The 13,839-nt window shown below is 36.4% G+C and overlaps 2 protein-coding genes across 2 annotated transcripts in view; one reads left to right on the forward strand and one right to left on the reverse strand.

Moving 5' to 3' along the window:
• Positions 1-6,085: 6,085 nt before the first annotated feature.
• LOC113759775 lies at positions 6,086-6,969 on the forward strand. Its single transcript, XM_027302350.1, has 2 exons — positions 6,086-6,237; positions 6,297-6,969. Exons 1-2 carry the CDS (start codon positions 6,086-6,088, stop codon positions 6,967-6,969), a joined length of 825 nt encoding a protein of 274 aa, XP_027158151.1.
• Positions 6,970-12,393: 5,424 nt separating this feature from the next.
• The window catches only part of LOC113759776 (glycine-rich protein 2-like), a 2,726-nt gene continuing 1,280 nt past the window's right edge, over positions 12,394-13,839 (reverse strand). The window contains exon 2 of the mRNA XM_027302351.1: positions 12,394-12,755. Coding sequence (XP_027158152.1) covers positions 12,394-12,755 — 362 coding nt within the window. The remainder of the gene's footprint in view (positions 12,756-13,839) is intronic.

The raw sequence follows: 13,839 nt of genomic DNA on the forward strand, positions 1-13,839 counted from the left end.
AATAATAGTCGGTACTTGTCACAAATACCTTGATTTCAACTTCTTGTTTTTTTATATATTTCTTTTTCTTTCTCAATTTTTTTCGTTTGCTGCTTTTCACTTTTTTTCTTTTTTTTTCCTTTTTGTTTCTCTTTTCTTTTTTTTTTGAATATCGACACCGTAGAAATCAACTTCACCTGTCATACTCGCATTTTTGGTTCATTGCCTTTCAAATAATATCCCAACTCTCATGCAATGGAATCACAGCATTTCTTCAACTCAAAGCGCAAAGAGAAAGTCTAAAAATAAGATTTTTCAGCTAACAATTAGGGTATCAAACGAAGAAAAAGAGTTAAAGGCTTAACTTGGTTCATTAAAGGTAGATAAGATAAAGGTAGGTGTTTGGAAATTTTTATGGATAGGGTATGGAACACTGCTGAGGAGATGTAAATTAAAGGGTAATTTAATGGATTTCGTAGTTCTTTTTTCTTAAAAATGGCAAAACTTGATATAGTAAGACAAAAGGCGACAAGTTATCCATTTTGTGAGTATTATTATAGAAATGTCTTCATGAGACAAAACGTGATTTAGTGAGACAAAAAGTAATAGAATAATCAATTTGGACCTTAAATCATAAATCACGAACTTTAAATTATGCATCACAAATCTTTTTTCTCTTTTTCTTTTTCCCTTTTATCTTCTTCAAGCAAATGTTTAACTTCTCCTTTTTGTATCTAGGTAATAATGCTTTATGCTATTAGTAATATTTGGATTTTACAAAAGAAGAAATATTTGGATTTTATAATGGTAGTTTACCATTTCATGCTTCCGTCTTACACCGCTTCATGGTAATACCAAGAAATTGCACATTTGCCTTTGGGGAACACGTTTTGATTTATGCAAAAGAATATGCACGAAAATCCATCGTATACAGAATCTCCCAACATGAGATATTTGTGGTTTGCCTATTAAAGACCAAGTAGACAGGTCAATTTATACAGGGCACGCGGCCCCTTAACCATTCCCAAGACCAGCAGCCGCGTAATTTCTTAACCAAACTTTTTTTGCCCTTGCGTTTCGCGGGTAAGGTGTTATTTATTCAGCCAGGCTTTTTTTCCTTTAGTAGAGTAATCCAAGCCAAAAAGAAATGAAATTGTTTGTTAGCAATTGCCTGGTTATCTCCCCACATTGCCTGTTAAGCTTCATATAATATTCAATTTAGTTTCGTCCAACTGTTAAGGCACCACCGGAGAAGCTTTTTCATCAGTTTCCCATCCCTTCCTACAGTTTTATTCAGGGATGAAAAGTAGAATTACTAACCGATTTCTTAAGTGTTGTAATCCACCTAAATTTCAGTGGAAAAAATTGAAGAATGGGGAAATTAAGCTACCCCAGCGACCACAAAAAAACTTGATGCGGTTCTCTACCCAAAAGTTCTTGGCGTATATGGACATGAACAGGAACGGTGTACTACCCTTTTGAATAGATTGTATCTCATCGCAAATTAATTTGTACATTTTTGTAATAGCGAAATAATAGTTAGCTATTATTTATAATAACTCCTAAATGTTGCTAGCAAGCGCGGGGTATACATATAACAATTAATTCATCCACAGTCAAGTTTTATATTTATAAATTTCTAAATACTCCACACGCGATTTTTCACAAGTATACGAGTCTAGAGCGAGTATAAGGTATTAATGGTCGAACCTACAAGGAAAACTATCAATTATCGGTGATTTTTGAACTCCTTTATTATTTAGACTATCACAAGTGCAAGTAATTAAATCTACACTATAAACATGGGATACAAGTAATAAAAATAACAATAGAAACCTTCTAGAGATTTGGAATTTCTCACTACTCTTACAAGTGAAATTAACGGTTAAGTAAATGCTATTATCTTGGTTAGTTATGGTATAATTTTCTAATGTATATGAAGCCTACTCTCGTAGTGAATCAACTATACTTGTAACTAAGTCATACCTACTCTCACGGTTATGAAATTAACTACAAACTCATTTCTTTTATGAAATTACATGAAACAAGTCACTAAAGCCACAAAGGTGCTCCTTTACTCTCGTTAGTAAACTCCCTAGATTTATCGCTTCCTTGAACTAGTGTTAAATTCCAATTCTCATTGCAAACTTATCACTTTAAAATTATCACAATTAATGGCCAATTAATCATGATTAGATAAGCAAAAGTGATAAATAACTTGCTTAAAATAACATCATCAAATAACTAAGTAAACATCACTAACAAGATATAGCAAGTTCATCTATAACTCTAGGCAAAAACTTTAGCTAAACATGAAAATAAACACTAAATTTGTATTATAGCTAAACAAGAAATCAAATACAAAAGAGAAAGTACTAAGAGAGAAGTCACCATTATCACATGAGTTCCAACTCTCCATCTTTGCTTTTCAAATTTTCATCCAAATCTAACTACAAATACAAGAAGGATAAACTACACTAACTATACTAATCTACCCTAAATAATGAACTAAGAAAAACTAGTGAAGAATACATTTTGTGGAGTTTTTCTAACCTTCCAAAGTTGTGAAAATGTCCTCGAAGACTACTATTTATAGAGAGATTCAAGCCACATAATTGTTAAGTGGCTAATTATGCATATAATTTGTGAATAAGTTCCCCTTTATTTTGCTAAAATATGGTGTTAATTGATGGATTTTACTCAAATTTGATTTTTGGTGTTGTTTCTAGGAATTTGTGCTGAAAAGAGAATAAAAGGTGCGTTAAATATGAAATTTTTAGAAGACTACATTCTATAAGACGTGGGCACGCGATATGACCAAGTGAAAGACGAAACCCACGGGATTGCACTTGTCGTGTCCTTGTAGCTACATTAGACACAAATTGGAAGTTCTGATCAATTGTGGAGTGATGCATTCCATTTGGAAAGTAATTAGCCTATTGAATTTTTATTACCTTATTAGTTTAAGTAGGAATAAGACTAGAAAAGGAAGTCTTTTCCTTTTAGGAGACGTTTTCCTTGGTCCATTGCGATTAAACTAGTCTCCTAGGGGTATAAGAAGGGGGGAAGCCTTCGTGATGAGAAGGTCGAGAGAGCTATCCAAGTGGAGCAAGTGAAGGTACCATTTGGGCCTATGACACAAGCTCGCGCGAAGAGATTGAATGAGACACTACAAACATTAGTTCATGCGGCCCGAGAGTCAAGTGGAGAACCAAAGGCCATCGAGGGCCTCAACGAAGCTAGGCTCGTTGTCCTAGTCTCGGCCATCACTGAAGATTAGAAACCCATGATTCGGCTAAGGCGGCGTCCATGGCCCATTACTAGTCTAGTAGGGTGTAATAAAGAGGTTTAGGCCATGTGGGCTGTAGGTCCAATAGCACTTTTAGTTAGTTAACGAGTTAATCCCTACACTGAGCCGATTCGGGGGTCCCTACGAGTTAGCTTACGGTACGTAAGTTGTGTCGCTAGTGTCGGCCCAAAGAGAAGCCCAAGGGCTGGCTGAATTTCCTTCATGTTTTCCAAGTTTTGTTAGGCCTTAGTCACGGCTACAAATAGCCTTAAATCATTGTTTACATGGAGTTTTTGATGATTAATAAAATTACATTGAGAGTTCTCTCAAAGCTTCATTGAAGCACCTTGAATATCTTAGATTTATATCTTAGGTATTCAATTGACTTATCAATCTAGAACCGCAATAGATTGTGGCGTCTTCTATAAATACCGAGGTTTGTTGACCACGTGATCAACGGGTTTAGGTGATCCGCTGCGTTCGTCGTCTTCAACGTGAGTCTCTACCGCTGCGAATCCACCATGAGGAGTGGCTAGTTTCTTTTTTAGTTGAAGGATAATTGAAGCGTTGGTTCAACAATACTGTGAGATCTAATTTGATATATTTGTTTCATTATTTATGAAGATTTATATATTCTCTATTCATTCATGATTATGATCATTTCCTACAGTTAAATACCTGATCAATATTTAATTGTCGAAATAGTCTATTGCCATCTGAAATATTAAATCCGTAATTGTTTGATGGTTTTAGTATTTGTGGCGAGTGATATAATTTGATTGTAGTAGAAACTTTCGAATCTATGTCACGGGAATATATAATCTAGCTTAAATGAACCGAGCTTGTGTGTTTGTTGGTTAGAATTGGTGGCTTCTCTAATTATTAATGTTGTCAATAGGTTAAATCCTAAGAGCTTGTTTAGGGTTGCTTAATTGGTAAGAGAAATAGTCACAGAGCTTGTTGTGGTTATCAAAATAGTAAGGAGAGGCAGGTTGTCAGAGCTTGTTGACCACCATAACCAGTTTATTCATAAATAATTGATTTCACCTTTGCATCGATGATCAGTTAAATGAACCAAAGTAGAGATTAGACCTTCGACTAGAGTATTGTCTTTTCTTGATTAAGTTTTATTTAATTTTGTGTTGTTGTCTTTATTTTTATTCAAGTGAGTTATTTAGTTAATTTCTCATAATCTCCCTTTTTCATTTATTATCTTTACAAAGAAATAAAGCACCCAGTCTCTGTGGATACGACCCTACTCACCGCTACGTTCGAATTCATATTTTTAGAGTAGGAATTTTTATTTTTACTGGTTTGACAAGCCAACAAATTTTGGCACCATTGCCGGGGACTGGTGCTTTGTTAATTTATTTTATTTGGATTTTTATTTTTATTTTCTTTTATTCTGTTGTTAGTTGATGCCTCGATTTTCTCGTACAGGTGAATTGCAATACGATCCTGAGATTGAGAAGACAGCATGTAGATTGAAAAAAAAACTAAGCAGCAAGCAAGGCCATCTGACTTAGTTGAATCTTCTAGTGAACTTGAAGAGGAGATTGAAAACATGGCAGGCAAGAGAACTTTGAGGGAATTAGCCGCCCTGATTTAAATCAACAACCTCTTTGCATCACCTATCCTGCCTTGGATGTACCATTTGAATTAAAATCTGGTTTAATTCACTTACTTCCTTCTTTTCGTGGTCTTGCAGGTGAAGATCCTCACAAGCACCTCAACGAATTTCATGTGGTATGCTCGACCATGAAACCCCAAGGAGTCACTGAGGAGCAAATAAAATTAAGAGCCTTTTCATTTTCTTTAGCTGATAAAGCTAAGGACTAGCTCTATGATTTGCCCTCTGGATCAATTACCACGTGGACCGACATGAAGCACCAGTTTCTTGAGAAATTTTTCCCTGCCTCTCGAGTTGCAAGTATTAGAAAAGATATATGTGGGATCAGACAGTTCAATGGAGAGACCTTGCACGAGTATTGGGAAAGGTTGAAACAATTATGTGCAAGTTGCCCTCATCACCAAATTCCGGACCAACTTCTTATCCAGTACTTCTATGAGGGACTATCGCCAACGGATAGGAAGATAATTGATGCTGCCAGTGGAGAAGCATTGGTGAATAAAACATCGACAGAAGCAAGGGGACTGATCTCAGGTATGGCTGCCAATGCGCAACAATTGGTGACAGACAAGATTATATTCCCCGTAAAGTCAATGAGGTAAGTACTTCTTCTATTGAATAGCGATTAGATTCTCTAACCTCTTTGGTGAAAAGTTGGTTGTAGGATGGGTTCAGCAAGCCAAAACATGTGGAATTTGCTATGCTTCGAGTCATCAGACTGATATGTGTCCTACACTCCAAGATGAGCTGAATACTCATGTGAATGCTATTGGCGGATTTCCAGGTCCTCCCCAAAAGGGGTATAATCCTTATTTGAACATGTATACTCAAGGATGGAGAGATAACTCCAACCCCAATTATGTAGCAAGGCCATCAATTTCACATCAACAACCAGTTTCTACACCAGGTATACCTCTTAAAGAAATTGTTAAATCATTAGCAACTAACACACAACAATTTCAATAGGAGACAAGAAGGAGCATTCAAAACTTGGAGAATCAAATGAGTCAATTGGCGTCTGCAGTGAGTCGATTAGAGTTGCAAGTTTGGGGAAATTGCCTTCGCAGACCATTGTCAATCCCAAGCAAAATGTGAGTGCAGTTACTTTGAGAAGTGGCAAAGAATTGCAAGAATATCAAAAAGGAGTATCTAAGCATGATCTTGAATAGCAAGTTGAGGAAGAAACAATGAAATCTCCAACTCAATCCCTTCCAAGGAAAGAACCCAGAGATGAACCCCCAGTAGTGGTGACACCTCCTCCTCCATTTTTCGGTCGATATGCAAAACCAGGAAAGAGGAGCAAGAGCAAGAAGTTTTTCACTTTTTTTGCAAAGTTGAGGTAAATATTCCCCTTCTTGATGCCATTAAGCAAATTCCTCAATATGCAAAATTTCTTAGAGAATTGTGCACCACTAAGAAAAAGTTAAAGGGCTTTGAAAAGATTTATATGGGAGAAAATGTTTCAGCAGTCCTACAACAGAAATTGCCTCCTAAATATAAGGATCCAGGTATGTTTATTGTTCCTTGCAAAATAGGAAAGGTTAAGGTCGAAAAAGCATTGATAGATTTAGGAGCTGCAATAAATATCATGCCTCGTTCCATTTATAATTCTGTGAATCTTGGACCCTTAAAAGAAACTAGTGTCATTATGCAACTTGCTGATAGGTCTAATGCATATCTTGATGGGGTGTTAGAGGATATTCTAGTTCAAATTGATAAATTGGTTTTTCCTGCAGATTTCTATGTGTTGGATATGGATGATGATTTTTCTGTTTCACCCCCAATTTTGTTAGGTAGGCCATTTTTAATGACATCTAAAACAAAAATTGATGTTTATTCAAGAACCTTGACAATGGAATTTGATGGCGAAATAATAAAATTCAATATTTGTGATGCCATGAAATGTCATAGTGAGGCACACTTTATTTTTGTTATAGATGTAATTGACCATTTCATGCAGCAAAAGTTTGAATTAAATGGTAGAGATGCATTGAAGATCGCACTCATTCACAGTTTGAATTTGCAAGAAATGTCAACAGTTGCAAAGAAGTTTGAGTTACACCCTGATTGAGCATATGGTATTGTCTAGCCAAAAACGTTAAAAAAAGGCGCTACTTGGGAGGCAACCCAAGAGTTTTAATTTTTAGTCATTTTGTGTTTTTATTTCATATTTTTGTGTTAAAAATAAGTTTATTTTGTTTCCTAGTGACAGAAAATTTTTATTGTAGGTCCCGAGTGTGTTTTGTGAAGTTTTTATCTGGACTAGAGGCAAATTGTGATGACCCCACCGCTCCCTAGGGCGTACCCCAAGGTTTAACGGACCGCCTGCCCAACTCTCGTCAGGACTCGCCCACTTAACTCAGTCAAAATAAGTTATAACCTCAAGAGTAAATGAAACAACAGTTCCCAAGCTTGGAACGTACATTTACATTTATTTCTATCTCAAACATTCATACAATCCCAAATGTGACAAAAGATTTGAGTTCCAAATACATTCAACCCTAATTCGAGCACTAGCGCGAGTACAATCGCCAAAAATTCAAAAACTAGACAAAGCTAGCCTGTACCAACCTCACGCCCTCGTTCGTACCCCCTGTAAGGAAAACAAAGCTAATAGAGTGAGTTAAAATTCAGTGAGGTTTCAAAACATCATGCAGACCCAAATAGCAAGTTGACCATTATGTAAAAGTGTAAATATCAAAGTAGCGAGTATAAAAAGTCAAGAAAATGAGCAACAACCCTTCGTATAGCCAATCACTAAATATTCAATAGTTCAAGTAAAAGGATACAGTCACTTTTGCAAACCAGCTCCGCCATAGCTTGATCGGGTAGTAGTTGACACTCCGTCAACTTTCAAGTAAAGTAACCAGTCCAGTAGTGTCTCACTTAACTCCAATCTCCGTCCATCATTCAAACCCCCTACCGGGCCCGAACTCCAAGATAAACACTGGTGGTAATACTCGAGCATATCAATTAGTCAAGGAGATAACACTTCACTCGACAACACTAGATACCCAGGGTTCGTTATCTAATCGACCAGACCCTTGCCGGCTCGACTCGATTAACTCGCCACAAGGTTTCTGGAATTCCAGATAGTATTCAAGTCATGTACATGTATATCAAGTTAATTGCAATCAATGAACGATAATATATCACATTAGGGCAAGTGCAATAAAGTACACCCTTGCCCGATCAAACAAATCAAATATTGTCCAATCACATTAGTAAAGCATTTCAATCAAGTATCAAGTTCAATCATGCACTTGGAATCACTCACCAAAGACTTTGTGTTTTTCAAAATCACGCTCAGGTGCAACTCTTTGGTTGGAGTCCAAATTTGCGATAAAATATCATTTAAAAGTTTGAAATCAACTAGGGTTCGAAACATAGGAATTTCGCTTAAAAAAAATTAAGTAAATGAAACTCGTTTAAATAGTATTCATGTTACTTATCAAACTCTAGAAAATTCATGCTCGCTCTTTTAGTTTTGATAAAGAAGCGATTAAAACTTTTGAATTCACACTTGGTATGAAAGATTGAGAAAATTGTAGTTATAAAGGTCGCTACTTTCACCTTTTAAAAGGTATGAGTTTTGGCAAAATTTCAGCTTATATATCTCTACTAATGGAAACTTGAATACCATAGACAATCCAAGTTCACTTCGACCTCAAATCGTCGCTCAAGTTTCAAGTTCACTCGCTTATCATTCGAGCGAAAATTTGGGCAGCATGCCCTTTGTATTTATCCATTTTCCAGCCATTTATGGCTTCATTTTTTTCCCTCAAATCAGCCCAATTCAAACACACAAGCAAGTATATCAAGATAACCCTTCCACTAGGTTAAACAACATCCAAATATAACTCATTTCTAGCAACTACTCAATCACAACCAATGCTGAAATTTACTTGCCAAAGCTGGAAATTCAACTTTCAACTCTAAAAAGTAACAATCATGCCACTAATCACTTCACAAATTCCATTTCCAAGCTCAATTACAACATTTGCAAGTTAAACATCAATAATTAAAGTTGAAAAATATAAACCCTAGCATTTCACTACACCACCAAAAACTAGAAATCATCCACCATATGCCAAGATTAAAAGCTTCTATTAAGAAAGATAAAAGGGAGTTTAGAGTCATACCTTACAAAACCTTCTTGAAAGTGAGGAACCAAACAATTTCTCCCAAAACTTTCACCACGCCAAGCTTCCCAAGCACCAAGATGAAGGTTTAATTGGTTTAGTTTTTTCGATTCAACTCAAATAAAGCTAGAATCAAGGTAGGAAATTGAGAGTTTCTTCTCTCTTTTCTCTCCTCTATGTCTCGGCCACCATGAAGAAAAGAAGAGGAAAGTGAGCCAAATTGGTAGATAAGAAGGAAGAAAGTTAGCATAGTCAAAGTTCCTTGGATTTCCGACAAGTGTCGCACCAAGATTCAATTTCATTTTTTTTCTTTTCTCCCTTTCTTTAGTTGAGAATTTCGGCTACTTTAGGGGATACTTTAGGGTTGATTTTTCTGAAATAAAAGTAAGGAGATTAAGGTAATAAAGTAGTTGTCGCGCCCCATTTTTTGAGAAAAATAAAGAAAAACAAATTAGGTTTTAGAAAAGATGATTATTTTGAATGAAAAATGAGTTTGATTTAAAAAGAATAATGGGCCTAATGGGACATAGAAAATGCGACGATTTGACCCAAAGTAATAGTTTAAAAGGGTTTTGAGTAAAAATTGGAGTCGCCACTTGGTATTGAGTCAATGTGTACAAAGTCACCTAAAAAATAAAATTTTGAGTAAAATTATAGAAAACCCTTTTAAACGACTCCTAAGTCTACAAAAATCAGAGAGAGTGTTCGGGAGTCACATTTGATGAGAGGGAAGGCAAGGACGAGGTCCAAGGCACCCTCTCAACCTAGCCAAGGCTAGTTGCGTGATTTAGTCAAAGATTTTCTTATTTTAACCTAAAGATTTATCACATTTGAATGTACTATATGAATGTAAACCCTAGACCTAAGAGAGTATCGGGGGGTCGAAATTTCTCTTCAAAGCTCAATTGATACCAATCACATTAATTGTGATGCCCAATAAAGACTCTTCGAAGAAGTCACGAATGATGCAAGTCATGAGACTTGAAAGAAAAAAAAGTAAAGAAAATAATAATGTACAAATGTGTATGTCTTAAAGGAATGCATCATAATGGGTGCGGGGGACTTACACTCGTGACTTTCAATGTTCCCTTTAATAGAGGGAATACGAGCGTGCTAAGGCTAGAAAAGCCAAACTCGTCCATATCCCATATCCAAGGGGTATCTCTAGTCTAATCAGGCAAAATGCACTAATCTACCCCTAATTTCTTAAATGAGATGCAAATCTAAATGTTTATATATACATAGGGGTAAGGGATATTTTATTAGGGGAAATATTATGTGAAAATGATAAAGATCCTAAAAAATGGAAAAATATGCATGAAGTGTATTGTAATCATACAAACATGATCTAGCGAGGGAGGTCCTATTGGATCTAGCATTGGACTAGCCCTTTACTAACGCTCTCTCACAAGCATTGGACTTGCGAGCGATCGGGAATAAGTAACCATGACTAGCATTGGACTAGCCATGGTTATATCGTACATGTGCATTCACAAGTAAATGAGCATAGTTAAAGCAAGTAGGCATGTGAGCACGTAATTCACATAACACATAAGCATGCATATCTAGATGCTAAATCCTAGGAAAGCGGTAACACATAGCAAGTAAACATGCAAAACACGCAAGGCAAATAAAGTAAAGGACGCCCTATCTATTACATTGGGGGGAAGGCCTACTACAATCTAAAAGGGGAAATAAGAAGGAATAAAATAATAACCTAACTATTACAACTTTGGCATTTAAGCCTTTCAAATGATCAAAATTGAACTCAAATAAATATACAAAAACTAAAACCAATAAAGCGAATGAATAAATAAATAAACATTCAAGAGGCATGCAATTAAACATGTAAAGTCACATAGACACATAGGGTCAAATAAAGTGAAAAATAAGGGATAGAGTGTACTTCCCTTGAAATGGAGCCCCAATGGAGTGAAATTACTTAATTACCCTCCAAAATAAAAGAAAAGGTCAAGGCATCTCAAATAACCTCATAACTATGAAATTGAACCATTACAAGCATTTGAATAACCAAATAACCCATATTCAAAGGTTTAAAGTAGACAAGGACCCAATTGAGAAAATTATAAAAGCTTGAGGGGTCAATTATTGCAAATGCTAAGGGTCTAAAAGGAAATAAAATAAAATTAAGGCCTAAAAGCGAAACATCTAAAAATCAATCATAAAATCTACAAAAATAAATGAAAATCAATTTGCTATATTTAAATCACAAAATACCCAAGATTCCACTAAGGATCAAAATCACAACTAAAATTTATCAGAAAGCACATTAAGTACTCAAATTCCATCCCGAAATCCCTAAGCAATCTGCCCAAAAACAAAATGAAACATATCAAAGGAACTTTATATTGCAAAGGGACCAAATTGAATGATATTATGAATTTTATGGGTCTTAGTGGAATTAGGCAGAAATTAAGGGGTTAAATTGCAATTTTTCAGAATTACTTTCATGCAAGCTAGGAAACTTCATCTTCTTCGTTGGGTTTTACAACTTTTCCAGCCGCCATTTTCATAGATTATTCAAGCAACACTCACAGTTCCAAGCCAAAACCAGCAAATTCATTCCCAAAACCCCCTAAAACTTCAACATTCACGCAACCCCACTATAGGGAACCAATTATTGCAGATCAAACGAGGAACCGAATGGGCGAACGTCAAGCAAACAAAAGCAAAAGACCAGGAAACCATTCTCTTGTGACTTAAACAAAGACCTCAGAAGTCAAAATACAGTTAACCAAACCACATAATCATCACAAAATAGAACCATTCTAATCCTCTGATGAATTCCGATCACAGAATAACTCATTTGCAGCACCGTAAGCCATCAAAAATTCAAGACAAACAGTTCACGCGTGGAAAAATTTCACATGATAATTCTAAAACTTCATGACAGATTCGAAATCAGCCAATGGGGAAACTATCTTCATCTACAGGCAATGATGGGCATAAGCTAACATGGGAGGAGCTTGAAAATAATCACCTGAATCGCTGGGACCAAAACAAGAATTTCTGCTGCGTTTTCATTCGAAGTCGAAACTGGTGCAGTAGAGGCAGGGCAGCTCCTTTGTGGCCAGATTTGACGATCTTCCCGTTATTATTTGTGAACAATTTCTGAACAAGAAATCCTCCCCTTACTCCCCACTTGGTGCAGCAACAAAAATCTGCTCAAATTAAGCAACCAGGAAGGAGATAATCAAGCTTCAAGGTGTGCCAAAAATCAACGCCCTGATGAAATTTCTGCAGAGAACAATTTTCCTTTTTTCCTTCTTTTCTTCCTGCTTTCTTTAAGTTTTCCAGATCTTTCCCAGGTTCCCCCTCCTTTTTTGTTTCTTTTAGCCGTAGCCTCCTCTGTTTTTCTCCAAAAGCTCTCCCTCTATTCTCCCTAGCTTCTTCTCCTCCGTCCGTTGCTCATTTCCTCCCTGAACAGGTCCCTCATCTGGGTCAGTGATATCAATGGCCTTGGTACGGCCATCACCACCTTGCTCCACTTCAAACTTGATGATTTCATACTCGCCCAGACTGCGAAACCCTCCACTGCCGGCCTTAATCCCAGAGTGGTGGACGAACAAATATTTACCTTCGTCAGTAGGAGTGATGAATCCAGAGCCTTTCTGGTCATTGAACCACTTGATATGGCCCTTTGCTCTCTCGTTTTGCCTCTGCTCACCACCCTCTTTCAGCAGCCATTTTCTTCCTTCAAACCCACCACCAATCCGTAGCCTTTCTTTTTCCTTTCTTTTCTTCTAGTCCATCGAAGCTCTTCCTCCCTTTTCTGGCTCTGACTTTTCCGCCGCCCCGCCCTCTGTTTTCTTTCCTCCATTTTCTTAATGCCCGAAACTCCTTTTCTCATTCATTTCTTTTCTTGGCCTTAGACCTCTCTGTTTCTCTCCTCAGCCGTTCTCTGCTCAGACCCTCGCCATTCCTGGAATCCTCCCCTCCCTTTTTCAAACCCTTGCCGCTGCTCCTTTTTCTTCTAGTTTTACTATTCTCAAACCCCGTTGAGCCCCAGCTCCTATCGCTCTCTTATTTTGCTTCGTTCCTTGCCCTAAACCCTAGCAGTCCCTCTCTGTTTTTCATTTTCCTCTCGTTAGCCTTTTCGTACCTCCCCTCCCTTTTGGCTTGCGGCTCCTTGGCATTTTAAAGGCACCTTAAAAGACTAAACCTAATATGAAAGGCCAAGATTTCAAACCCCAAAGTAGGTTTATGTGTCTTATTCTTGTCCCTTTGATTGACTTTTTTCTTTTCTTTTTTCGAAATTTAGTGCAAAAAACTCTTAATTCAATTAAAGTAAGACAAGAGACACGAATCGAAACAAATAAAATTAAATAAAAATAAAAATCTAAAATCGAAACAAATAAAATAAAAAAAATTAAATTAATTAAATGATTAAAGTTTGAAATCAAAATTTGGTGTCTACAGTAGTATTCAAGTGGTGTACTCAATCGGTAGCAAACGGTGCACGTTGGTTCAAACCTATTTTCCTCAACTCTCTCGTACTTGTGTTTTAACTTGTGATTCACTCACTTATTATTAGCACTTCTAATCACACACTTTCTCCTACCTAATACTCACTCTTATCAACCAAATTTAGTACACACTCCTTACCAATTAATCACACTACCAAAATATGCAAAAATCCTAGTTTACCCTAACTATAAAACTAAAGGCAAAAGTCTTGATTCTATTATTTATTATAACTATTGAGGGAGTAATTTAGTAGTAAAGAAATTATAAATTAACTTATTTAAAATAAAAGAAAATTTTAAAGAAAATATGAA

This window comes from Coffea eugenioides, chromosome 2 (genome assembly GCF_003713205.1).
Source record: "Coffea eugenioides isolate CCC68of chromosome 2, Ceug_1.0, whole genome shotgun sequence".
NCBI lineage: Eukaryota > Viridiplantae > Streptophyta > Magnoliopsida > Gentianales > Rubiaceae > Coffea > Coffea eugenioides.